The sequence below is a fragment of the Gallus gallus genome, chromosome 1, assembly GCF_016699485.2.
Source record: "Gallus gallus isolate bGalGal1 chromosome 1, bGalGal1.mat.broiler.GRCg7b, whole genome shotgun sequence".
Classification (NCBI taxonomy): Eukaryota; Metazoa; Chordata; class Aves; order Galliformes; family Phasianidae; genus Gallus; species Gallus gallus.
Genome location: NC_052532.1, coordinates 195,760,548 through 195,787,792, shown reverse-complemented (window position 1 = coordinate 195,787,792; position 27,245 = coordinate 195,760,548). Strand labels below are relative to the sequence as shown.

General features: G+C 50.3%; 1 protein-coding gene across 6 annotated transcripts in view; it reads left to right on the top strand.

Moving 5' to 3' along the window:
* The window catches only part of NUP98 (nucleoporin 98), a 38,407-nt gene extending 11,532 nt beyond the window's left edge, over positions 1-26,875 (top strand). For all 6 annotated transcript variants that reach the window (XM_015280954.4, XM_040660047.2, XM_040660063.2 and 3 more), the window contains 22 exons: positions 14-154; positions 1,386-1,519; positions 3,256-3,443; positions 4,087-4,203; positions 5,416-5,720; positions 6,840-6,953; positions 7,638-7,776; positions 8,044-8,221; positions 9,140-9,304; positions 13,031-13,207; positions 13,852-14,005; positions 15,791-16,211; positions 16,951-17,180; positions 17,469-17,738; positions 18,786-18,943; positions 19,712-19,855; positions 20,593-20,735; positions 21,237-21,458; positions 22,592-22,833; positions 23,959-24,113; positions 24,536-24,647; positions 25,695-26,875. In XM_015280954.4, coding sequence (XP_015136440.3) covers positions 14-154; positions 1,386-1,519; positions 3,256-3,443; positions 4,087-4,203; positions 5,416-5,720; positions 6,840-6,953; positions 7,638-7,776; positions 8,044-8,221; positions 9,140-9,304; positions 13,031-13,207; positions 13,852-14,005; positions 15,791-16,211; positions 16,951-17,180; positions 17,469-17,738; positions 18,786-18,943; positions 19,712-19,855; positions 20,593-20,735; positions 21,237-21,458; positions 22,592-22,833; positions 23,959-24,113; positions 24,536-24,647; positions 25,695-25,912 — 4,127 coding nt within the window. In that variant the 3' untranslated portion in view covers positions 25,913-26,875. The remainder of the gene's footprint in view (positions 1-13; positions 155-1,385; positions 1,520-3,255; positions 3,444-4,086; positions 4,204-5,415; positions 5,721-6,839; positions 6,954-7,637; positions 7,777-8,043; positions 8,222-9,139; positions 9,305-13,030; positions 13,208-13,851; positions 14,006-15,790; positions 16,212-16,950; positions 17,181-17,468; positions 17,739-18,785; positions 18,944-19,711; positions 19,856-20,592; positions 20,736-21,236; positions 21,459-22,591; positions 22,834-23,958; positions 24,114-24,535; positions 24,648-25,694) is intronic.
* The last annotated feature ends 370 nt before the right edge of the window (positions 26,876-27,245 follow it).

Here is a 27,245-nt window from a genome sequence, read left to right as displayed (position 1 = left end):
TCTCGTGCCATAGCACTTGGGGCAGGACAGACTTCGTTATTTGGGAACACCCAGCCTAAACTCGGTGGGACGCTGGGAACAGGAGCATTTGGAGCACCAGGATTCAATACATCCACTGCTACTCTGGGCTTCGGAGCCCCTCAGCCTGCTGTAGGTAAGTGTTCGTCAGCCCGAGTTCAGTCACTGCTTCCTTCCTGGTTGCAAACGTGTCTGAGCATGGAAATACACCCTGCTCCAGTAGTGTGGAGCCAAACAAATGCTGGAGGATCTATCTAAGGCTGCTTCTTTTCCCAGTAGAAATGTAGGCTGTGCTCTTTTTCCCTGCTGAGTATCACATGTATGTTCTGTCAAGTGTAATTCAAAGTTACTTAACATTATTAACACTTAGAAGATGTTTTAGTGCTTTCCTTTCAAGGTTACTAAGATGCTTTCCATCAGTCACTTCAGGGCAGCAACAGTAGATTCATTTCATACATTTAGAAGAAAGGTGGCATTAATTTATTTGCTAATTCTATGTGGGATTGCTCAGGGTGCTTAACAAGCATGGTGAGCATGGTGGTAGAATCAGTCACATGTGTATCATTCTGTAAGTCACAGTGCCTGCCACATCCTGCACTGCGTCCTGTTGGGCACAGCTGAGCACTTTGGGAATGGCACACATGGCCATGGTGCTCCACCCCTCACAGGTGGCAGTGTTAGGAAATGGTTTCCAGTGGGATGTAAGGAGGGAAGGGTGGCACACAGCACTGTGTGGCAGGAAGGGGCCCACAGAAGCTGGTTGATGTCTGAGGCTCACCTCCATCTTTGGATGGTTGGTAAGATTGCCAGAGAGAAGCTGCTGCTGTGTGGGCTGTGTGAGCAGACAGAGGTGGAACAAAAGATTTCAGTTCTTGGAATTAAAACTAAGATGCTTCATGCTCTTAAATGTTTCATAATGTGGTCTCTGTAGGATCTTAATGGGAACTGAAATTAGATGCTGTAAGATGGACAGATTGAAGAGGCCTTTTCTGCAGAGAGGACTTCGGATCTATGTTTGATCAGTGCAGCAGGAATGTCAGAATTGCAGCCAAGATTTTTTTTCTTTTCCAAAACGAGCATATTAATGTTTCAAAAATCCAATATATTAAGTAAAGATGTTGGAAGGCCAGGCTTGTTCTGCTGTTGTATCTCTCTACGCTCTCAGCTTCTTAATGAACATGTTTCCAAATTCTAGTGAAGGAATAGGATATGATTTCTTCCTTCAGAATTCTGAAGAGCAGGGAAAAAAGGATGCTGTTTATTTAGGATTTGGAACTCCTGTGAGGAGATCCTCTGGCTGAAGGGTTGTCTTTTCTGTCTACCTTGATTCTATTAATGTTGACTGCTGAAAACTGTTCTTTTTACAGCACTGACAGATCCTAATGCATCAGCTGCCCAGCAGGCAGTCCTCCAGCAGCATCTCAATAATTTGACTTATTCACCCTTTGGAGATTCTCCACTTTTCAGAAACCCCATGTCAGACCCAAAGAAGAAAGAAGAGGTGAGTGTATCAAACTCAATTTTCTGGGAAAGGTTTGAAATGACTTCAGTTTATGTGCTGTACTCTCTATCTTCACTCAAGTATGCAGTGAGCAGCATAAGGACTTGCCATCCTTATGCTCGTACTGATGCAAGATTGGCTTTTTCTTTCCTTAATGCTATCCAGGACAAACTGCTTGTGCTGGGGCTTCATTTATGTCTCCTGATACATTATTGCTTGACTTTGGAGTTCCTGCTGAGAGTTGCATTGTGTCTGTGTTTGGTATATTTGTAGCACTTTTGCTCGAGCTTTGCTTACAACAGTCTCTTGACCTGTTGATTGGTTTAGAAACCACCAAAATACACTTCTCAGACTTCTGAATGTTAAGGGATGTGTAAATGGCTGCTATCTTTCCATATTGTGGAGGGTGAGTGTTCCTGCTTAGTTGGTGGAACCCATCACAGTGCTCCCAGGGGTCTCCTTCCCAGGCTGAAGGACATGAAATCATAGAATCCTAGAATGGCCTTGGTTGAAAAGGACCATAACGATCATCTAATGGTGGCTGCTGCTTTCCTGTTTGCAGGCTTAGCTGTTTGTGTGGCTGGGCATGGATCACAGATACAGACATGCAGGTGTGTAGCTACACATGATGTACTGAGCCACTGCCTTCCCAGCACCCACATAGAACACCATGGGGATTCACACAGATGGAGCAGAGACAGCCAAATCACTTCTTTGGCTGATGGAGGTTGAAGGTCCATAGTGAAAGTGCACAGACTGCTCTGTAGACTCTCACTTGCACATCTGTGGATTTGTTGAGCTTTAGCTTCTGTCTGCCCAGATCCTGAGCCCTCTTAGATGCTGACTCCTCTGCTTGATATCCTTGCCAGGACAGCTCCAGATGCTGGTCCTAAATTCACTCCTGCATTTCTCTCCATTGGCATTCTCACACACGAGTTGAACTGAGAAATTACACTGAAAGACAGTTAAGAAAGTTTTGAATTTTAAGAAAGATGGTTGTGATCAGGCACGAGGCTCAGTCACACATTCATACTGGCTGAAAAGGGTGTACACACAGCCAGCCTATGTTATACTTGTTCATTCTGTCCCCCTTTACTGTGGCTTCCTCTGAGTATTCCTTAGGCTTACGTGGTCCCCCTGGAATATCTGAAATCCTCATGTTCTTGGTTTCCCAAGAAACCTTGTTCCCTTCTTTTTGATAAGACAAGGGGGAATGGTTTTTAAACTGAGACAGGGGAGGTTTAGGTTGGATATGAGGAGGAAGTTTTTCCCCCCAGAGGGTGGTGACGCACTGAACAGGTTGCCCAAGGAGGCTGTGGATGCCCCATCCCTGCAGGCATTCAAGGCCAGGCTGGTTGTGGCTCTGGGCAGCCTGGGCTGCTGGTTGGCGACCCTGCACATAGCAGGGGGTTGGAACTGGATGCTCATAGTGGTCCTTTTCAACCCAGGCCTTTCTGTGGTTCCCACTTCTTAGTGATTCAAGTTTCTTTTGGCCCTTCCTAGAGCTGTGTTTGTGGTGTCATGGCCCTTCAGTGTGTGACTGGAGACTTTTGGTCTTCAGCATCTTCTGTGAGCTTTCGTCAGCCAGCTTTGTGTCTGTTCCTGTTTATTGGTGTGCCATCATGTCTTTCACTTTTGTAAGGCCCTTGGCTGGTCAACAAAGCAGGTACTGTCACCTTCCACGTGTCTGTACTGCACATGGTATGGAAATTCCAATTCTCCTTTTTCTTTTCCAGCGGCTGAAACCGACCAACCCCGCAGCTCAGAAGGCCTTAACAACACCCACCCACTACAAACTGACTCCACGTCCAGCAACCAGAGTGCGCCCAAAGGCTTTGCAGTCTGCAGGCTCTGCCAAGTCTCAGCTCTTTGATGGCCTTGATGATGATGAGCCGTCCCTCTCCAATGGTGCCTTCATGCCAAAGTTAGTTCTTCTTTTCTGCATATTGGAGGGAGGAGGTGCAGGAAGAACTGTTGCATTGCTTCAGTTCTGATCAGATGAAGTCCTGAATTCTATCACTTCATGTGACCTGATGCAAATAGGAATAGCAGTAATAGGATCTGTGTATACTTTGGAGATAAATATTTTCTATAGACGAGATAAAAATGGTCATCTTAAACTGTTAACTGCAAAGAAGCTGTGAAATGAGGTGATAATTGGAGTGAAGCTTCTATGAAGTTAGTTAGAAATTATACAGAGGAAGCTTGTACAGTGTGCAGCTCCCTGTAACTGAGATAGAAGGGCTGTTAGGTTTGCTAATGCTGTCAGTTTGAAGGAGGATTGATGATGATTTCATAACCTGATGCTGGTTCTGTACCAGATTCACAGTGTTACAATGGAGTAGTAATGCTGTGCATGTGTTCTGCTGAGGCTTTAGGTTTCAGTCTTTAGGAACATTGGTGGCAATCCTGAAAAGGGCTTCAGACAGGTTTCATTCTTGTTTAATCAAACAGAAATACTTTGGAGAAAGATGAGTCACTGAAAGACCCTCTAAGCACAAACTAAAAAAAAAAGAGTAATTTTTGAGCTTAGTTTATATTTCTCTTTGCTTTTTTTTCTTTTTTAGGAAGAGCATCAAGAAGTTGGTTTTGAAGAACCTCAGTGGCAGCAGTCTGTTCTCTCCTGTCAATCGTGAGAATGATGACCTGGCATCTCCATCAGAGTATCCAGAGAATGGAGACAGGTATGGTGGTAGGTGGTGGTGTGTGTGTTTAAACTTGAAAGAAGTACAAACTGGTTATTCCTGTCTCTAAATCACAGTTAAAAAGCAGGTAGTTATTTCTAGGGATGTCATAATAGCTGGTCATGGGAAGCAGGTTGACCTTTTGGGTGAGTGACCTGCCCTCAGGCTCTCCATTTGTTCTACCTGTGTGCTTGTTACCAGCTCACTGCACCCAAACTGGGAGTTCAGAGGGCTGACTTCTCTGAGTATGTCTCCCCTCACCTCCTGTAGAGACAAATTATGGCATTTCTTGAGGGAAACACTGAACCTGAGCCTGAGGGGAGAGAAAAGTCCTGAGTAGCTCAACGTTTTGATTTTATTGAAAGCTACTCAAAGTAAAAGCTGATTACAAGAGTGGAGAAACTTGTTTCTAACCACCTTAGTGCTAACCTAGGTGGTTCTTAGGACAGGAGCATTTGTTATCTGGGTTGCCAGCAGCCACATACAACAGACAGCTCTGAAGCTGTTGTTTTAAAATGTCTTTAACAAAGTGCCTTCATGTTCGATCTGATCATGGTATCTGCAAGACTTAATTGTTCCATGCTTCTAAAACAGGGTATTCAGGGCAAAAAAGAGTGTGATTCCTTAGGATCACTGAATCTTTCAGGTTGCACATGACCTTGGGAGGTGTATCTGTTGAGCAGAGTCAACACTGAATTCAGACCGGGTTGTTGAAGACTCTGTCCAGTATGGATCCCCATGGATGGACCTTCCACAACCTCTGTTCCAACACTTAGTTGTCCTCATTGATTTCCTTGTTTTTATTTGACCATTGTTTCTCATCTTCCTGCCATGCATGTCTGTGCAGACCCTGACTCTTGGCTTTTGGTGTTGGAAAGCTGCTCTTACATTTCCCTTCAGCCCTCTTCTACAGGCTGAGCAACCCGTTTCCCTCAGCCCCCCCAAGGGGCACCCTGAGGGCGTTGTGCTGTGCCAGCATTGAGTATGTCAGTATCTTTCTTGCATTGTGAGGCCCAGATGGGATGCAGGATGCCAGAGTTCTGAACAAGGGCAGAGTAAAGGGGAATGAAAAATGCTTTCCCTTTACCTGCTGCCTCTGCGGTTAGTCAAGTAGTAGTGTTTGCTTTTTGTACAAAAAGCCACTGAATTGTAATGCTGACATGAGCCTATTAGTACTAAATGATGCAATTCTTTTGTTCTTCATTGCTTTAGGTTCTTTTTGTCGGTACCTCCTGAAGAAAACCACAGACAAGATGGTGAGCGTGAGGAGGACGAGGATCACCACGAAGTGACGAGGTTTTACACCAACCCCATCGCCAAGCCCATCCCACAGAGCCCTGAGAACACTGTGCACAAACACCAGAACAGTGTGGATGACACCATCGTGGCCCTCAATCCGCGGGCAGCCCTGCGGAACGGCCTGGAGGGCAGCAGTGAGGATGCCTCATTCCACGACGATTCCCTTCAGGATGAACGTGAAGAAGAGACTGAGACAGTGCACCACGTCCATCCTGCAGGTTGGACTGGGGGTGGGGCAGGGGTTGTCCTCTATAGATAAATCTTGGTAACGTTTCACGTGTGCTTCTTGTGCTGTTTTGGATCCTCAGCTTTTTGTTTCATTCCCTCCTGTCTTCTTCAGGGTACAAATCACACTTTTCACTCTCACATCTCATGCGTGATTATTTTTTTTAATGAGTTACTGAGCAGTTGCATTTCATCACCCACTGTTGTGTTAGTGGTGTAGTGAGGTGTGTGGAAGGGAGAAGAAAGATGCCCCAGTCTATAATTCTGCCATAGCAAACAGTTGTCTGCGGTCCTGGCAAAAGACTTGGAGTTCTAAATCTGTTTAGACTCACGGCTCATACCAGTCTGCAAAGAGCATTTTAGAACTTTTCAGGAAAGGAGTGGGCCACGTGGTTGTGCCTCTCAATGGATCTGTACTGCATCTGTTCAGTGCTTTCACTTCTGGAGTAAAACTGGAAGATGTAGGGGAGGCTGAGGGGCCTCGGGTCACTTCCACTTAACTGAGGCTTTCCAGCTTCACAGGTGGAGAGGTGGAGGATTGTCTTAGCTTGTTAAACTTGTGTGGGTCTGGAGAAGCTGAAGGAGGAAAAGATTTGTTCACCCATTCATATTATACGTGGCATCTTATAAAACCAAGAGGTGCTGTGTTCACAGTAAACGTTTTCAGAAGCCTCAGCAGCAAGAAATTGTGAATGCAGAATGCTTACAGATGGCTGGTAGGTTTTAAAAGTCGTTAGACAAATTAATAGCTGAAAAGAGCATCAGAAAGTGCTAAATGAAAAGCGCTGCATCTTGGTCGGCAGGTGCCAAATTAGGAGCTCCCAAATTAGGTGCTGGAGGAATGTCTGTCAAGTGTCGCCGTATGTATATGTGTTTTCTGTTTTTGCCTGTATATCTGCTGCTGATCTCTGCTGAAGATGGGCTGTAAGGCTCAGGAGCCTGCCATGGCTCTGCAGGGTGTGGAGCTGAGGCATTTCTCTGCTTGTGTTGCACTGATTCTCTGTTTAGAACCATCATTCCATTTCTCCTACAAGCCTGGACTGCTGAGTCACCAGCAGTGTTAAAGCTGACAGTTCTACCATCAGCACAGTTCTTTGTTCTTCCTGTTGTAGGAATTGTTCTAACCAGAGCTGGCTATTACACCATCCCATCTATGGAGGAGCTGGCCAGGTTTACCAATGACAGAAATGAATGTATTGTGACTGACTTCACCATAGGCCGTAAAGGTGAGCACGTAAAGCATTTCTCATTATTTACATTAGAAATAGTGATTTTTTTTTTAAGCTGTGGGATTTCAATCTGAGTTCCATACCTCAGTTTAATGATAAGCAGCACGCCTACGTTGTGAACAGCTTGCACTGAAATGAGAGATCTTTCAGATTGACAGTGCTCAGCTGGTGGATGACATGAAAACTGGAGTGGGAAAACAAAACAACTGTAGCTTTTAGGATGCCTGCTGTCCTTGTGCAGAGAGATTGCTCCTGCAAGTTCCCCTCTAACAGAATGCAGCCTGATGGTTGTTTCATTCTTAATTAATGCCTGCACTGGAGCTGACTGGACTCTAATGTAGAGCCTTCAGCCTGAGCTGTATTCTTTACTGCTTCTATTTAAAAATAATAATTGAAAAGAATACAGCATGTACTACTTTTAAACGCTTGGTCCAAATGTGCCATAAAACTGAGGGTGTGATTGGCACAGAAAGCTTTTTGTATTGATATTGCCAAAGAGTTGGCAGTGAAGTTGATGACATCTTCAGTATTTTCATACTGGGAGGTGGGAGTCACCTGTGCTCTGTTCTGCGGTGTGACAAAGCTAGGTGGGAAAAGAGGAACAGGGACTAAAGCTATCTGTCAGGAGATAGTATTCAAGGGCAAACTGTGATGCTTGGCTATCCTTGTTTTGCCTTCCAGGTTATGGATCGATTTTCTTTGAAGGAGAAGTGAATCTAACTAACCTAAATCTGGATGACATTGTACATATCCGTAGGAAAGAAGTTATTGTCTACCCAGACGATGAAAGAAAACCACCTATTGGTGAAGGCCTCAATAGGTAACGCTGTGCACACAGTGTGGGGCAGCAGTCTGTAAGGATGTTTCTGTTGTGTTGGCAGTGTTTGCAGGGAGCTACTGGGAAATGTAAATCTACAGTGGGTGTTCAGGCTGCAGCACTATGCAGTTGCTGGGTATCTGCAAGGTTCTTAACCAGACATTTGCTTATAAACCTCTTCTGAGGTTCAGCAAGTTAACCAAGGGGCCCAATGTTCATCTCCTGTGTGTACTCTGATAGCCCTGTGTGAAACCTTGTTGTCTCTAACAGACGAGCTGAAGTTACATTAGATGGAGTTTGGCCTACGGATAAAACATCTCGTGGCTTGATAAAAAGCCCAGAACGACTGGCAGAGATGAATTATGAAGGCAGGCTGGAGTCTGTGTCTCGGAAGCAGGGCGCTCGCTTCAAGGAGTACCGCCCTGAGACTGGATCTTGGGTGTTCAAGGTAATGGTTCTGTTCTCACTGTGGGCTAACTTGAGTATCAGAAGTATTCTGGAGTTGGAATCTTCCAAGAGCTGAATTCAAACAGTGCTAAACTCTCAAGTCCTTTCCTGCAGCATAAACTGCCTTAAGTGAACTGGCCCAAACTTCTCTGAGTGGCTGAAGGCATTCAGTGGAAGAGCTTCTTTACTTAGTGGATGACTGAGTGCTGGCAGTGGTACTCAGAGAGGTTGAGGAGTCTCAGAGCTCTTCAGAACCACTTGGAGCAGGGTGCCCAGCACCATGTCCCAAAGTTTCACACACCCAATCACAGAATGGCCCGGGCTGGAAGGGACCTCAAGGATCACGAAGCTCCAACCCCCCGCCACACGCAGGGCCACCAACCTCCACATTTCAGACCAGCCCAGGCTGCCCAGGGCCCCATCCAACCTGGCCTTCAACACCTCCACGGATGGACGGGGCATCCACAGCCTCTCTGGGCAGCTGTTCCAGCACCTCCCCACTCTCTCTGTCAACAACTTCCCCCTCACATCCAACCTCAATCTGCCCTCCTTCAGCTTCAAACCATTTCCCCTTGTCCTGCTCTCATCTCCCCTCTCAAAGAGTTGCCTCCCCTCCTGTTTGTAGGCTCCCTGTAGGTCCTGGAAGGCTGCACTGAGGTCACCCCACAGCCTTCTCCAGGCTCAACAAGCCCAGCTCCCTCAGCCTGTCTTTGTAGGGGAGGTGCTGCAGCCCTGTGAGCATCTTTGTGGCCCTCCTCTTTTCCCTCTCCAACAGTTCCCTGTCTTTTCTGTATTGGGTGCCTCAGACCTGGCCACAGTACTGCAGATGGGACCTGACAAGGGCAGAGCAGAGAGACACAATCCCTTTCCTGTCCATGCTGGCCACCCCTTTGACGTGTTTGTCCTTCTCATTGCACAGGTGGCACACTTCTCCAAGTATGGCTTACAAGATTCAGATGAGGAAGAGGAAGAGCATCCTTTAAAAGCAGAAGCAAAGAAGTTAAAAACCACACCAGTGCCACCTCCAGGGCATCAGCCACCTCAGCAAATGGCCTTAAATGGCAAGCCAACGCCTCCAGCTCAGGTAGAAGGAGGACAGTGACAAAAAGGGAATTGAAAAAATGAAATGTGAAGAATTATCTGGTGCCTGGGGAGGGGTTGTTCAAGTGAGAAGTAGCCTGGAAACCGAAGAGCCAAACAGTATACAAACTTTCATAAACTCAGTAGCTCTTCTGACCTCTCAATGAGTGTTTGCATGGTCTTTTTCATTAAGATACTTGGCACTTCATACTGAGAATGTAGGGGGCTGGGAAGGCATTCAACCCTTGTTTCATGATTCTGGTCTAGACTGAACGTGGGGTATTTGCCACCTATGGAAGAAAAGCTTGTTCTTGTAAATATTGATTACATTCTATATAATTATAATGCCTTGTGCTGCCTGCCTTGAGAATGATCTTGTGCACTGCTTTCATTTGACCGTCATTTAGTAAGTGAGACTGTATGCTTTATATTCAAAGAATGTGCTCTATTTTTATTAAAAGCTACTTTTTGAGGCTGTATTTTTAAGTATCCTGAAGTTGGATTTAATGGCTTCAGAAGCTTTGTAATACACCTTCAGTGTATGCCTGTGTGCTGTGCATAGGGAAGGCAGCACTCTGTCCCTTTACTGGTCAGCTCTTATGATCTAACATTACCTGCCTTCACACAGTCTCATTGCACCTGATCCACTTGCATTTTCCAAATGTGGTAAGCTAAATTAGTCTGGTTTTTTTTCCACCTATGGTTAAACAGATCCCGTTCGGAACGCATTATGGCATTGATGGGATGGGATGTGCACTTAATGCCAGGTGCTAAGGGCAAGTGTTTGTGAATGAGCTGTGGTTCTTTTTGGAGAACCTTCTCATAAAACAGCATAGAAGTGCAGAGAGCAGGAGACTTCTCCAGAGCTAGTTGTGGGGGAGAAAGCACCCTTCAGCAGTCAGGGATGAGCAGCAGGGTGTCCAGCAGCTGGACAGGACTTGCTGGAAGGCTCTGCCAAAGCTGGCTTTGTTTTCCCCTTCAGTAATCTGTGACTGACTGCAGTGAAAGCAGATCTCTACGCTTGCAGCTCACTGAGGCACAGATCCTGTGCCAAGGTGCGTGTGCTGTTGCTCCTGACACCTTATATCATGGGGAAGCAGAGGAGTTCTATTCCTGTGTCTCTGAAGTCAAAACACGAGAGCAGCTTCAGAGGCAGTAACATCAAATAGGTTGAACACTCATCTTCTGTAGCAGCACCTGCAGCTGGTGTCTTCATTGGCCAGTGGCTTTGGGTAGCTTGACGATGAGTGTCTGCTCACTGCATCATGAGAAATAGCAAGTTGTGCTTTGTCACTGCTTGCACAAAGAATAATTTCATTACTTTCGTGGTAGGAATTCTCATTAAATCAACCAGGAATGCTTTTTTTTTTTATCTTATGCAGTCTGTGGTTTAGTCTCAACTTCTGTAGAAGCATGTGAGCCTTTGCAGCACTGCTACCTTAGGTTGTAGGGGCCTGGACACGTGGCAGCAGGTGACACAAATGCTTTTCAGTACAGTCAGCTCTGCTGCATTGTGGGATCATAGAATGATAGAACGGCCTGGGTTGGAAAGGATCACAATGCTCATCCAGTTCCAACCCCCTGCTATGTGCAGGGTCGCCAACCAGCAGCCCAGGCTGCCCAGAGCCACATCCAGCCTGGCCTGGAATGCCTGCAGGGATGGGGCATCCACAGCCTCCTTGGGCAACCTGTTCAGTGCGTCACCACCCTCTGGGGGAAAAACTTCCTCCTCATATCCAACCTAAACCTCTCTGCCTCAGTTTAAAACCATTCCCCCTTTTCCTATCACTATACACCCTCGTAAACAGCCGTTTCCCCTCCTGTTTATACGCTCCCTTCAAGTACTGGAAGGCCACAATAAGGTCTCCTTGCAGCCTTCTCTTCTCCAAGCTAAACAAGCCCAGTTCCCTCAGCCTTTCTTCATAGGAGAGCTGCTCCAGCCCTCTGACCATCTTAGTGGCCCTCCTCTGGACCCACTCCGAGATTCATTTTCCAGGCTTCTGAGAAACAGCCCAGTGTGGCTTGAAAACTTGCCAGGCTCACTGCCTTGAGCATCTGAAAATGACTTTCTCTGCTGTTTGGGAAGCTTTCAGGAACTGGATTTGGGTTTTTCTTCTCTCACTACCTCGAATATTAATGATTTTCTTATTATTGTGAGGTCCACAGGAGATAGTTGCACTGTGACCTTTCTGCATTAAAGCACAGTGAAGGGAGTAGCAAAACTCTTGTTTATAAATGTTTGGAGTTCGAATCTGTTCTGCATACTGCAAGCATTGCTCCCTTCTGCTTCCATCTGCCACTAAGTGCTGTCCTTAAAGTCTCATTTTTGCCTCATCTGATGACCTTCGTGGCATTTCTTGGCTGACTTCAATGAGCTCAGTAGCAGCCCAATTGAGTATATTTGTAAATTCCTTGGTGTGATTGCCAGTGGGATATGTGCCATGGCTTCCTTGCTCATATACCTGCGTTGTTCCCAGCAGTGTGGTGTACATCACTGCATTTGGAAAGCAGGTCAGCTGTAAAGATGCATCTTTCCCAGGGCACCCCTAAGGACTTGGGATGGACTGGAGCAAAAGCAGGACGCTGGAGCCTGGGTTAGAGCACATCAGGAGCATTAGAGGGCTGCAACCTGGAAGATGCTCAGTTAATTAGGCACACACTGATTGCTGTTGGCCGGGTGCTGCTTTCAGGCTGACCCGTTAGCTGCACTATACCAGCAATGGATGCCCTTCTCCAAGGCTTTTGTCCTATCAAACTATTTTGGGGGTGAGGCTGCAAGGCAGCTGAGCAGCTTGCAGTGCTGTCACATTCTGTGTTGGGTGTGGGGCAGCTCAGTGCACAGGTGGGCTTTGGACTGGAGGTGATGGCACTGCTGGAGCACCGTTCCGCTGTCTGCTTATCGTTGGGACTGGCTGAACGTTCCTTGGCCCTGCCTGGAAGGTGAAGCTGAGTTGTTGTAAGCAACTGGAGGTTGTAGAGCTCACTTCAGGATCATCACAGAGATGATACCATGTGAGTGCCTTCAGAAAAACCATACACTGAGTTCTTCCTGCCTTGGCCTGGAGCAGACGTGAGAAATTTAGCTACAGATTGACAGTGCAACTTTCCAATCCAGTGACAGATGTCCTGGTTTACAATAATAATAAAGAAATTACATGTGCACACATACTTTGTGAGCCAGTATTGTGTGATCATGAAGGTTATTGTGTCTGTTTGTAGAACATGGCCTCATATTACACTGTATCACAGCTGGGGAGACAAAGCAGGTATTACAGTGTTGCTCGTCGCCTACCATGGGCAGCACCAGCCAGTGCTGCACAATCCCTGTTCCTGAGCTGGCTGCTGCCATCTGAAATGTCCCAGGTTCAACTCTGGCCTTTGTCTGATAGCACTGTGGGGGAGAAGGGGATGCACAAACCCTGCTTTTTTTTCCGGTCACCTGGAAATGGAAAGCTGAAGAATAGCACTGAATGGCAGAAAGTGGTAAACTGCAGGAGGACACAACTAAGCTGTGACTTCTCCTTCACTTTAACTTGCATTGTTACGTTGCAACACTGAAGAAAATGGGAACAGGTTATATATTCCTCCCTAAACTTAAATTGGAGTCTTGACACGAGCAAGGCAGTGCTCCGCTTCGTGTGCAGGTGATTGTTGAAGACATTAAGAACATTTTCTTAGCGAGCCCTTGGAATCTGTTGTTGTCTGATGCGACCTCTGCCTGTATCTGCAGAGCCCCGAGGTGGAGCAGCTGGGCAGGGTCGTGGAGCTGGACAGTGACATGGCAGACGTCACCCAGGAGCCTCCCCAGGAGCCTGCTGTGGAGGACAGCATGGCAGAAGAGCCGGAGGCAGTGCCTGCTTCTGCTCACATTGCATCGACGCTGGGCATTAACCCCCATGTCTTACAGGTGAGGTCTTGTGCTTTTCTCTCTGACAGAGATGCTTTGGCAGTACCTGTCGGTGATGCTTGGTGTGCCTCTCCTGTCTGTGTGCTTCTGTGTGTGTGGAGGATCTTCAGAGGTCCAGAAAGCTTAATGCAGAAGCACCAAAGCATCTTTTAAATGATAAGGTAGATTTCAGAGTCCTGAATTGGTGAACTCGTACCTAACCTGGACTGCTTCAGAACCAGTTTTGGGCCTGGGTTGGAAGGGACCTCAAGGATCATGAAGATCCAACCCCCCCACCACACACAGGGCCACCAACCTCCACATTTCTGACCAGCCCAGGCTGCCCAGGGCCCCATCCAACCTTGCTTTGAACACCTCCAGGGATGGACGGGGCATCCACAGCCTCTCTTGGCAAATATTGGTAGCCAGAGCTAAGATCTGAAAACCCATGGTTATCATAGGACCTCATGCCCATTCTCACAAGTATAGTGGTATTATAACTAGTAGTTTATGAAAGCTTGCTTTTGTTTCTCCTGGACTGTGGTATGAGTGTGTTTAGTTGTATGCAGTATGTGAAACTGATTTTTATTGGGAAAGGAGCAGATGAGATCAGCTGGCTGCTGCTAATGATTGCTGACATGCAGATTTGACTTCTTCCCTTTTAGATTATGAAAGCTTCCTTGCTTGCTGATGAAGACGACCTGGATTTAATCCTGGACCATCACTCTGGGAAGCAACCTCCAAAAATGGATACTTCTCAGGAGATCTGTTCTCCAAGGCTCCCTATCTCAAAATCCCAAGGACAGAAGAAATGCTCAGGTACTGTGGCAAACCACACATTGCATGAAGAAAGAGTTCAGTTCTAACATGAGTATGCATAACCCTGTGAGGGCCACTAAGACGGTCAGAGGGCTGGAGCAGCTCTCCTATGAAGAAAGGTTGAGGGAACTGGGCTTGTTTAGCTTGGAGAGAGAAGGCTGCGGGGAGACCTCATTGCAATCCTCCAGTACTTGAAGGGGGCGCATAAACAGGACGGGGAACGGCTGTTTATGAGGGTGGATGGTGATAGGTCAAGGGGGAATGGTTTTAAAGTGAGACAGGGGAGGTTTAGGTTGGATATGAGGAGGAAGTTTTTCCCCCAGAGGGTGGTGACGCACTGAACAGGTTGCCCAAGGAGGCTGTGGATGCCCCATCCCTGCAGGCATTCAAGGCCAGCCTGGATGTGGCTCTGGGCAGCCTGGGCTGCTGGTTGTTGACCCTGCACATAGCAGGGGGTTGGAACTGGATGAGCACTGTGGGCCTTTGCAACCCAGGCCATCCTATGGCTCTATTACTGTCTAAGTGCGTGGCAGAACAGGTGTGTGCTGTGGCTTTGGCCTGCCCTCCTGCTCCACGGCCATCTCCCCAGGCTGCAGCTCCTGCCTTCCTCCTCCACAGCACACACTGCTGTGTTCCACGCTTCTGTTTTCCCTTCCTCTGCCTCACGTTCCCATGGGGATGCTGCAGGCTCCCCTGCTGCTCCGTGGTGGCTTGTGTGTCCTGCAGAGTGTGATTCAAATAGGAGTAATACATATCTCATTTTGTAAGCATGGAGTTGCTTCCTGAATTAAATTTCAGACCTGAAATGTGGGGACAGTTTCAATCCTGTTAATCAGCGTCTGCTTTCTCTGAGACATTCCTGTTCTCATGGTCTAACTGTGACTGTATCAGTTAAAGTCATAATTACTTTCAAAATCCCCATTTTTGGGGTGAGGCTATGTGCAATACCACCTGTTCTAGTTCGGACTAGTTTATTCTGTGCATGGTGGATTTCATGGCTCTCAATACTGCAAACAATTGTTTTTAGCTGTGCGTTGCCATAGTAGATCAAGGCGAGTATTTTTGCTGGCTGTTTATGAAGGGCTGAAATATCTCTGAAAGCATAGAATCATAGAATTGCTCAGGTTGGAAAAGACCTTAAAGATCATCAAGTCCAACCACAACCCAACCATCCTACTCTAACAGCCCTCCTCTTAATCATGTCCCCGAGCACCACATCCGAAGGATTTTTAAACACATCCAGTGATGGTGAGTCAACCACATCCCTGGGCAGCCCATTCCAGTGCTTAACAACCCTTTCAGTAAAGAAGTGTTTCCTGATATCCAACCTAAACCTCCCCTGGTGCATCTTGAGGCCATTTCCCCTCGTCCTGTCACCTGTCAGCAGTGAGAAGAGACCAACCCTGCTCTGCTGCAATCACCTTTCAGTGTTGGAAGAGAGCAATAAGGTCTCCCCTCAGCCTCCTTTTCCCAGACCAAACAGCCCCAGTTCCTTCAGTCTCCTCTCATAGGCCACATTCTCCAAGCCTTTCCCCAGCCTTGTTGCCCTTCTCTGGACCTGCTCCAGCACCTCCATGTCCTTTGTACTGAACTGCCCAAAACTGAACACAGCACTCGAGGTGAGCTCTCACCAGTGCTGAGTACAGGGCAGGATGACTTCCAGTCCAGCTCACCACACTATTCCTGATCCAAGCCAGGATGCCATAAGTAATAAAAGATCAGGAACCTCCTGATGAAAGGCGAATGCATGTGTGGTTAACTGTTCTTCCCCTTTCTTCCCTCCAGTCGCTGGGCTGCTGCAATCAAAGTTTGCTGATGCCATTTTCCAACCACCCAGCACTGCTCTGTATGACCTCCAGGAGCCGAGGGCATCTCGCAGCTCCCCTTCCCCTGCCTGCTGGTCAGCATCCACTCCATTAGCATCAGCCTTTGCCGTCCCTCCGTCGGTCCCCGAGGTACAGATGAGGACAGTGGGTGTCCGCAGGCAGCAGGGCTTGGTCCCTCTGGAGAACTCCATCACCTATCAGAAGGGGAAGCTGCTGATGGACATGGCTCTGTTCATGGGACGTGCCTTCCGCGTGGGCTGGGGGCCCAACTGGACTCTTGTCAATTGTGGGGATCAGCTGAGTGGGTCGAGTGGGATGGAGGACCTTCAGTGTGAGACTGCGGAGTATGGATTCCTGCCCACTCCTGTTGCTCCAAAACTGTGAGTATTGTTTTCCTTCAGGGTGCTTCTGCTGTGCTCTTCATGTTTGAAAGGGTCCTAAATTTATGTCAGTATCATGTTGGAATTTGGCTTAGGGTTCTTTCTGAGGTGTGAGATAGAAGGCTGTCTTAGCCATCATAGAATCATAGAATGGCTTGTGTTGGAAGGGACCTCAAGGATCATGAAGCTCCAACTCCTCTGCCACGGGCAGGGCCACCAACCTCCACATTTCAGACCAGCCCAGGCTGCCCAGGGCCCCATCCAACCTGGCCTTCAACACCTCCAAGGATGGATGGGGCATCCACAGCCTCTCTGGGCAGCTGTTCCAGCACCTCACCACTCTCTGAGTAAAGAACTTTCTGGGCTGTGTAAATCCATACCCAAACTTCACTGCAATTCAGCTCGTTGTTCTACCATTCAGGACTTCCAGAATGCTTCTTGAGTTGATCTGCAGCACATTTGATTTGTTAGCAGAATGAAGTGCTCTTGTAAAACGTGCTGGGTTGTGATAAGGTGTGCTAATGCCTTTTGTGTGCTGGAGGCACCCAGCTCAGTGAGATTGATTTGCCCACGTGTGATTCTGAATCCCAGGCTGTGTCCAGGTTCTGCATACCCAGCCGTTGACCTCCAGCCGTGTTACAGTCAGGACAAGCTGTGCAGTGCAGCTGCTCCATAATAGGAGTTTATTCACGTGGGAAAGAACTCAGTGTTGTTTACCTGTTTTTCTTTTTTACTGCAGACTCCCCGAATCCCCTTTCAAGGTTCACGTGGAAAAACTGAACTTGGAACAGAGGAAGATGAACAGAGACAAACAGTTGTATCTTATCCCTCTGGAGATAAAGCTGAAGCACAGCACTGTCCATATGGACGAACAGTGTCCTCTCCTAGCTCCCAATCCAGGGGTTGCTGCTATTCATGACTATGCTGACTGGGTTCGAACGGCATCTGAGGATCCTGCTGTAATGGAGAGTGAGTAGAGGGTACTTCTGTTTACACTCGTGGCAGTGGGTCTGGAGAACTGTGCAGCTCAGGTTATTTTTGGGTTGCATCAGAGCATTTGAGTGCAAATGGAACAGAAACTGACTGTATCTCCACGTCCTTTCTGCAAGCATAAAGGTGGTCGATTGCATTTGGGTGGCTGACTGACGTGTAGCAGTAGGTTATCCTGTAAGATTATGCTTTGACAACCTTAGGAGGCTTTTCTAAACATTCTCTTGGTTTTTTACCCCTCCTGACTGGCTAACTCTATACTGGCAGCTGTTGTGAAGCACTGGTGCTTGACGTGGACTTTATGTGAAGCCATCTGGGGGAACCTGAAGGAGCTGGAGGCCAGCCTGGAGGAGCCCAGTGAGTACGTCCTGGCCCTGGAGCGCAGGAGGGCTTTCTCTCGTTGGCTGTCGGAGACGGCTGCAGCACGGATTGATGAGGAGGTTGCTTTGACCCAACACCACAATCATGTTGAGGCTGTGTTCAGCTGCCTCACGGGGAGGAGGATTGGTGAGGCTTGCAGGCTGGCACAGCAGGCAGGTAAGATGCTCACATGCACTTTTCTCTAAGGGAGGAGGTAGGAGGGAGAGATATAAAGAGAACTTTGGCACTGAGAGCTAGTAGTGAGTAACTGGTCACTCTGAGTGCTGAATGTGAGAGGTGGACTAAGGCACAGTCTGCCTTGTCTGCTTGCTGCTCTTACAATCATAGAGTCCACAGCACGGTTGGGTTGGAAGGGCCCTTGAAGCCCCCCATCATGGGCTGGCTCCCTCCAGACCAGGCTGCCCAGGGCCCCATCCATGCCCAGGTGCCTCAGGCACCTCCAGAAATGGGCCATATGAGGTCATATTTACACTGCTTTACTGTCAGTTCTCCTAGAGTTAGGAAGTGATGCTGTTTTGCATTTGAAACTTTTTTTTTTTGCACAGTATGTCCTCTGAATAGTATCCTCTTCAGTATTTTTAATTGAGCATAGAATCATAGAATGGCCCAGGTTGGAAGGGACCTCAAGGATCATGAAGCTCCAACCCCCCACCACACACTGGGCCACCTACCTCCACATTTCAGGCCAGCCCAGGCTGCCCAGGGCCCCATCCAACCTGGCCTTCAACACCTCCACGGATGGACGGGGCATCCACAGCCTCTCTGGGCAGCTGTTCCAGCACCTCACCACTCTCTCTATCAAGAACTTCCCCCTGACATCCAACCTCAATGTGCTCTCCTTCAACTTCAAACATTTCCCCTTGTCCTGCTCTTATCCAACTTTCAAAGAGTTGAGCTTCTTTTAAGCTACTTACATTTGTTTTAAAAGCTCATTTTCAGACCTTAATGGCTAATTTCATCCAGACCCTTTATGTCACCTCAAGTCTTTAAACTTTTCCATTCATTTGACCTTGTTTGGGAAGTCTGTCCTTCCCATTCCTTTGTAATCTACCCATCCCATTTTCTTAGGTGTTTAGTTCATAAGGAACTAGATAGTTGAGCAGCTGTAAGCTGAGCAGAAAGGCTCTGTGGTTCACAAACAGGCAGCAGCTGTGGCTCAGCTGTCAGTGCTTTTTCCTAACGTGCTGCTGTCTCTTCTACCAGGCAACCACCGGCTTGCCCTGCTCCTGTCTCAGCTGGTGGGCAGCCAGCCCACACGGGACCTGCTCACCATGCAGCTGGTGGACTGGCACAGGCTGCAGGCAGACTGCTTCATCCCGGAGGAGCGCCTGCGCATCTTCGCACTGCTGGCTGGGAAGCCTGTATGTTGTTATGCCATTGTTTTGTCCTTCAGTCATAGAATCACAGAATGGTTGGGTTGGAAGGGACCTCAAGGATCATGAAGCTCCAACCCCCCCCACACACACAGGGCCACCAAACTCCACACTCAATACCAGCCCAGGCTGCCCAGGGCCCCATCCAACCTGGCCTTCAACACCTCCACGGATGGACGGGGCATCCACAGCCTCTCTGGGCAGCTGTTCCAGCACCTCACCACTTTCATAGCAAAGAACTTCCCCCTCACATCCAACCTCAATCTGCCCTCCTTCCACTTCAAACCATTTCCCCTTGTCCTGCTCTTATCTCCCCTCTCAAAGAGTTGCCTCCCCTCCTGTTTGTAGGCTCCCTTTAGGTCCTGGAAGGCTGCACTGAGGTCACCCCGCAGCCTTCTCTTCCCCAGGCTGAACAAGCCCAGCTCCCTCAACCTTTCCTCCTAGGAGAGGTGCTGCAGCCCTCTGATCATCTTTGTGGCCCTCCTCTTTTCCCTCTCCAACAGCTCCCTGTCTGTCTTGTGTTGGGGGCCCCAGACCTGAACAAAGTACTCCAGATGACTCCTTGATTTGACTCTGCCTCCTGACAGCAGTCAGTTTAAGTTTTGATAGTCAACCCCAGCATGATACATGGCAGGAAAGGAATACAAACTGACCTTTGGAGTTTTCTGTTTGTTTTACTAATGAGACTTCTTACTGTTGCGTGCTGCCTCTTGTCCTGTACGTACCAACCTCTGTGTGACTTGTGTAATCCTCCAGGTATGGCAGCTGTCTGAGAGAATCAGCATCAATGTGTGCTCACAGCTGGACTGGAAGCGCTGCATGGCCATCCACCTCTGGTACCTCCTCCCTCCAACAGCTTCTATCTCCCAGGCACTTGCCATGTACGAGGCAGCGTTTCAGGTAGGTCACTGTGACTGACAGAGAGGCCTTCCTGGTCCTGGCTGGAGCTGTGGGCTGCTGCTGCTGCATGGAGCTGGCTGAGTGTTGTGAGCAGCCACATATTGCTGCTGAGGCTGCATTCAGCCTATCAGTTGTCACAGCATCGGATTCCTTCCCCGATGTTAGTGATACATTTGTGCAGCAGCTTGCGTTGATACGGATCTTCCTTTTCCCTCTGCGGAGTGGAAATAAATCACTGAGGTTGAGCCTCCTGGTGATGCTCCTGGGAAGCATAGGCCCTCCTCTTCTGCCTGCTGTGTCAGTGAGTTATTTCAAGCAGATCTGCCACCTGCTTCCAATGTTTACAGTGAGACAGAAGTAGGGAGGTGGGCAGTGGCCACCAGCACAAAGGCCATTTGAACCTGGTGGCTGGTCAGCTTTCCTGCTGTGCTGATTAATACTCAGCTGTCTGCTGAAGTGCTCCTTGCCAAGCCACTGCTCTGCTGCATCCCCGGCTCCTGCAGACTGTGTGTGGCTGCTTGTGTCATGCAAGCTGTGTTGCTGTCAACTGGAAAATATGGCGTTAGATCATTTAACTGTGAAGGTAGCTTGACTCTAAAGGTGGCCCAAGCACAGCCTTAGGTCTGCCTTCCTAATGAGAGGTTTAATGCTGCAGCAGTACGTAGTGTGAGCTTTGTATGTAGTGTGCCAGCTAAGGTGTGCTGTCTTTAAACTCATCCATAAAACCATTTGTTTAGACCACATCAGAGTCTGAGAAATACGCCTGCTGCCCTCTGCCTCCTTACCTGGAAGGCTCTGGTTGTGTGATTGAAGAAGATGATAACGCAGGAAGACCTCTCAGAGATGTCTGTTTCCATCTGTTAAAGCTCTACAGCGACAGGTGAGTGGGGGAATGGGTCAAACATGGTTCAGAAGAGCCTTGGTAAGACACCGACCTCCCAGGTGAGATGTATGTAATTAACTTTCCTATTCACTGAACTAACTTAAAGTGGTGAAAAATCTGCCTTGCCAGCATGGCATTACAGTGTGTGGTGCTGCTGTCTGTAGGTGATAAACACGAGCTTAGAAACATGATTTTCTTGTTCTTTTCTGGGTGCTTCCTGCTGTAATCTTGCTTTCACTGACGGCACACAGCAGCCTGCAGAGGGAGCACGGGGACACCCAAGGGCTGTGGCAGTCTGCATGCAGACTCAAAGGAGGAGCAAAAGCACTTCAGCAGTTGTTCCTTTCTTGAAAAAGGCAGACAGCAAACCAACCATGCAGATTGCATGTATGGAATAGCTGGAGGTGGGGGAAGGAGAGGAACCAAACAGCGCTGATTTCTGCTGTTGTGATGCCTGCACCATGAGCTATTAACATGGCACGTGTTGTTTCCCTCCAGGCACTATGATCTGGACCAGCTGCTGGATCCCAGGAGCATAACATCTGACCCTGCAGACTATCGCCTCAGCTGGCACCTGTGGGAGGTGCTCCGTGCCCTCAACTACAGCCACCTGTGCAGGCAGGGGCAGGGCGTGCTGAATGCCAGCTATGCTGCCCAGCTGGAGAGTGAAGGCCTGTGGGAGTGGGCTGTGTTTGTGGTGCTGCATGAGCCCGATACTCAGTAAGTAAACATCTCACAGTTCTCAAGGCAAAAAAAAACCACCCAGTCTCTGCTCTGTAGACCATAACTCTCACAGCTTCTGCTTGTGCTGGAGCTGCAGGCTGCAGTGCTGCGCTGCATGCAGAGCAGTGTGTCAGGGTTACAGAGCAGTTCATGTGCCTCGTTAGGTGTCGCATAGCACCAGAATGACTGCTGAACTGCTCTGCAGAAACAAATATAGGAACCAGAGTGGGTGAGGTGGGCTCATCCTCTGTGGCTCAGGAAGCTTGCTGCACTGCAGAGCTTAGCCTGCAAACATCATTAGTGCAGAATATTGTCTCTGGTCAGATCCAAAGGGAACAGGTAAAAGTGTGTGTGATGGGAACCTTGGGACTTGCTGAAACTGGGTTTGCTTCTATTGTAAAATAGAGAGCTAACCCCAAATTTATCTTAAAATTGTAACTAGCACCGTTGTTTTTGCAAAGGGTGTCTGTTGCTGTTAGTGTTTACAGATGCAATTAATACATTTCAGCATTGTTTTTCCAGCCAGTAGCTTCAGTTAAAGCTTTTATCCGACTTGAGGGCTGTGAGTCACCTTGAAATCATTCTTAGCTGCAGTGCTGGAGGTGTTGCAGAGCATTAGCGATGACCTCAGTAGTATTTAGGCTGTGCTGAAGTAATGCAATTGGTCTTAGAGTTTTTCTCAGTGTCCTGTTGAAGCCTGCTGAAGAGGTGGGCTTGCCATGCATTACACCTCTGCCTCTGTTGTAGCCAATAACACGGCGCAGTGCACTGCTGCTCGTGTTGAGGCCCATCTCCTGATGGTGTGATTCTTCCCAACACATGAGGGCAGCTTGTTAGCAGGAGATGGGCTTTGTGTATGGGCAGGGGGTGACAGGATGGGGGGGATATGGCTTTAAGCTGAAGGACGGAGGGCTGGGTGGGATGTGAGGGGAAACCCTTCCCCCAGCAGTGCTGCTTGGAGCTGTGGGCCCCATCCCTGGAGGAGCCCGAGGCTGTGGGTGGGCAGCGGGACCCTGAGCTGAGGGCACACACCTATGGTGGGGATGGGGCTGAGGTCTCTGAGATCCCTCCAGCCCAGTGTGCTGTGATACAGTGTGATGGAACAGCATCCTGTCCTCTGCTCCCACCAGCATACGGGAGAAGGCCGTGCGTGAGCTGCTGGGCCGGCACTGCGCTCTGTGTGAGACCCCCGAGTCGTGGGCCAAGGAGACCTTCCTGACACAGCGGCTCTGCGTCCCTGCAGAGTGGATCCACGAAGCAAAGGCTGTTCGAGCCCGGATGGAGGGTGACAAGCATAAAGAAGCCCTGTTCCTGTTCAAGGCCGGGCACTGGAACGAGTGCCACAAGTTGGTTGTGCGGCACCTCGCCTCAGGTGAGCCCGGAACCATTTTCCCATTCTGTTTTGAACAGTGTGCAGGAATATGATGGGAACAGAAGTGACTGAGCCAGCAGTGTGCTCCTGCAGCACGGACAGTGTGCTCCTGCAGCAAATGGGATCCTGGGCTTCATCAGCAGAGGGGTGGCAGCAGGGACAGGGAGGGGATTGTGCCTCTCTGCTCTGCCCTCATAGAGCCCCACCTGCAGTACTGCGGCCACGTGTGGGGCCCCCAATACAGGAAAGACAGGGAGCTGTTGGAGAGGGTCCAGGGGAGGGCCACAAAGATGCTCAGAGGGCTGCAGCACCTCCCCTACAAAGACAGGCTGAGGGAGCTGGGCTTGCTGAGCCTGGAGAAGAGAAGGCTGCGGGGTGACCTCAGTGCAGCCTTCCAGGACCTACAGGGAGCCTACAAACAGGAGGGGAGGCAACTCTTTGAGAGGGGAGATAAGAGCAGGACAAGGGGAAATGGTGTGAAGCTGAAGGAGGGCAGATTGAGGTTGGATGTGAGGGGGAAGTTGTTGATAGAGAGAGTGGGGAGGTGTTGGAACAGCTGCCCAGAGAGGCTGTGGATGCCCCGTCCATCCGTGGAGGTGTTGAAGGCCAGGTTGGATGGGGCCCTGGGCAGCCTGGGCTGGTCTGAAATGTGGAGGTTGGTGGCCCTGTGTCTGGTAGAGGGGTTGGAGCTTCATGATCCTTGAGGTCCCTTCCAACCCAACCATTCCATGGTTCTGTGATCGTGGTGTCAGAGCTGTGCAGGGGCAGCACTGATTCTGGCAGGGGGGTGAATTCAGGATGGCTGGCTGTTCTGAAGTAGCTCATTTGGTCCCTGGGACAGTGGTTCTTCACCACAAAGGTGTGAGAAGAGTGGTGCTCAGCCTTCTGCACACCCACCTTTGGGTGCCAGAGCCCCTTGGGGGGTGAGCACTGCCCCATGGGGTTTGTGGTTCTGGGGAGGTTGGGGGTTTTGGGTGGCCTTAGGCTGTGTGTCACAAATCAAGGGAGCACTGCCAGCCACAGCTGAACTGTGAGACTGCAGGCACAGTCACACAGAGGGGTTTCCTTTAGCAGCACATGTACGAGGAACCTGTTTGCTTAACTGCTTACGTTTGTTCTCCTTAGATGCCATTATTAATGAGAACTACAAATACCTGAAGGGGTTCCTGGAAGATCTCTCCCCTCCGGAGCGCAGCGCACTCATCCAGGACTGGGAGCTGGCAGGGCTGGTCTACCTGGACTACATCCGTGTCATTGAGATGGTGGATAGGATTCAGCAGGTAACAGACTGTGATGAGTGGGGTTTTTTTTTCCCTGTGGGGTTTCCTGCAGCTCAGACAGAACCGCATTGTTAGAATAACCTTACACAGCTCCATGCTGACACTGGATTATGTCCTACAGCTGTGAGCACCTCTGAAAGTACAGAGCTGGTAGGTGATGTCAAACAAGGCGTGCTCTGTCCTGGCAGCACGTGGGAGCTTAGTGAAAGAGGAGGAGCAGAGCGAGGTGCTCAGCCAGGAGCCTGCCTGTCAGTCCTGTTCATTCACTTCCAGGGTTCCCCTTTGGTGCTTCAGGTGCTGAGCCCAGGTTGTAAGGTGCAGTTGGTGGGACAGGCGTGGCTGAGCGGAGCCGGGAGGTTGGGGTGATCCCTGCAGGAGGCTCTGGGTGGCTCTCAGCTGTGTCTGCTCTCCTTTGCTTCCAGCTGGATTGTTCCACATACGAGCTGGAGCGTTTGCATACCAAAGTGACGTCGCTGTGCAACAGGATAGAGCAGATCCAGTGCCACAACGCCAAGGACCGCCTGGCCCAGTCAGGTATGGGGGCACTGGGAGGAGCACAGTGGGTGATGTGGGGGGGAAGGATGGTTGGGTGGTGCTCAGCAGCTCTGTGTGCCAAGTGGGACCACTGCTGTCCCCCAGAGGTCCATCTTAGAGTCAGTGCTCTTCAGCACTGCTACCAATGGCACAGGCAGTTTGCTGATGGCACCGAGCTGAGCGGGGCTGTCACACAGTAGAAGGGAGGGATGGCATCCAGAGGGACCTGGGCAGGCACCAAAAGTGGGCATGTGAGAACCTGTGAGGTTCCCTAAGGCTGAGTGCAGGCATTGGGTTGGGACAGTCCTGATAGAAACGCAGGTGGGAGCAAAGCTCCACAGCAGGGTGTGGGTCTACCCACCCAGCCAGGTGCCTTGGCTCAAAAATCCTTATTTAGTTGTTGTTGGAGTGCATTCCTCAGCAGGCTGTGAGCTTACAGAATCACACAGCATCACAGAATGGTTTGGGTTGGAAGGGACCTCAAGGATCACGAAGCTCCAACCCCCCACCACACGCAGGGCCACCAACCTCCACATTTCAGACCAGCCCAGGCTGCCCAGGGCCCCATCCAACCTGGCCTTCAACACCTCCACAGATGGACGGGGCATCCACAGCCTCTCTGGGCAGCTGTTCCAGCACCTCCCCACTCTCTCTGTCAACAACTTCCCCCTCACATCCAACCTCAATCTGCCCTCCTTCAGCCTCAAACCATTTCCCCTTGTCCTGCTCTTATCTCCCCTCTCAAAGAGTTGCCTCCCCTCCTGTTTGTAGGCTCCCTGTAGGTCCTGGAAGGCTGCACTGAGGTCACCCCGCAGCCTTCTCTTCCCCAGGCTCAACAAGCCCAGCTCCCTCAGCCTGTCTTTGTAGGGAGGTGCTGCAGCCCCCTGTTCACATGCAGGTTCCCATTGCAGAGTGTGGGGCACACCCCATCTGTCACACCTTGCCTGCGAATGGAGGGAGGGCTGACACGTGGCCACATCCCCCCTCCCTGCCCCTGTTGGGTGGATGTGACCCCCCTCTCTCACCCCCTCTCTCCCCCCTTCCCAGACATGGCCAAGCGCATCGCCAACCTGCTGCGCGTGGTGCTCAGCCTGCAGCACAGCCCGGAGCCGCTGTCTGACGGCAGCCCGGAGCTGCACCGTGTGCCCCTCCGCCTGCTGGCCCCGCACGTGGGCCGCCTGCCCATGCCTGAGGATTACGCCCTGGAGGAGCTGCGGGGCCTCACCCAGTCCTACCTGCGGGAGCTGACGGTGGTCACCCAGTGAGGGCCCACCGGGCGCTCTCGCGGATGCTTTCGGTGTTTCCTCGCCCCGCTCCCGGGCTGACGGCTCCACGGCGCCCTTCGGCCGCACAGATTTGTCCGTGGAGCTCCGGGCAGCTTTAAGACGTGGGTTCGTGCCCGGATCGCTGTGAGCTGGGGCGGCGCCGGGGTCTGCTTGGACCTCGCTGAGCAGCACTTGGACTTCACAGCTCTTTCCTAGAATCAATAAAATGCCTCTTTGTGCAACCAGGTGAGACTGTGCTGTGCAGGGGGCGCGGAACGGCTTCGTCTCCTGGCAGCTCCGCTTTGCTCCCTTGGGACAGTTGGCCTCGGGCTCATTTCGTTGGGACCGCAGGCATCGAACAGTGACCCCCAGCACCGGGGCTGCCCGAGGAGGGGCTCCATGCGGGGCCTGCGGTTGTTCTGTGGGTGGGGGGCAGGGGAGAGGAGCCCCACTTGGGAAGGTTTCCTACCTTGCAGAGCTGCACGGCCCCTTCTGCTCACTGCTCCGCCCCCAAACACCAGGAGGGCCGCCTCCCCGAGCCGTGCGGGGGAGCTGACAGCTCTGTGTGTGCCTTAAGCTGTGCCGCGGGGCTGCCGGGCGCCGCCGTCCCCGCTGGAACACAGCAGTCCTCATCCGTGCGCTCTGAGGGACCCATTGTGCACCGCTGCTGCTCCGGACGCTCCGCGCCGCCCCACCGCGGGGAGCAGCTGCCATCCGCGCTCCCTGCCCTGTGCCCTCTTCTGTGCTGAGCAAAATAACCCGACTATTTTTGGATGGACAAAGAGGAAAAGGTGGCCGTGGGGGTGCTGGGTGCTGCCAGCAGCTCCTGCCCGCTCCGCGGCCTCTGCCGGTCCTTAAGCACGAGGGGTGGTGTAAAGGTTTTTATTGAGAAATTATAAATACGTGAGATTAGATTATTTTCCTGTCCTTTTGAAAGCAAATAAAATGTTTATAGTATTCCCACTGCTCTCTTTGCTTCTTCATCACGCTGCCGGGCTGGACCTGGGGGGCAGTGGGGGTGTGGAGGGACCCACACTGAGGGAGGGTGGCTTCTGGGGGGGCCCTTTGGCCTCCAGCAAAGGGGTGGGGGGACCCCCAGTGCTGCTGCACGGCTTTTCCATGGGCACAAAGCACTGAAATGGGGCCCTCCTGCAGCGCCGGGGTGGCGGTGGGGCAGTGCTGAATGTGACACCGGGTCACGCTGCCTTCCATTACCCTAATTGCCTCTCCGGGAGCCCAGCTGCCGTCCTGGGATGAATAATTCACCGCCTGGAAACAAAACCTGCGGCCTTAAAACCGATCGGGGTCTGTTGGGCACCTGCTGTGGTGCCTC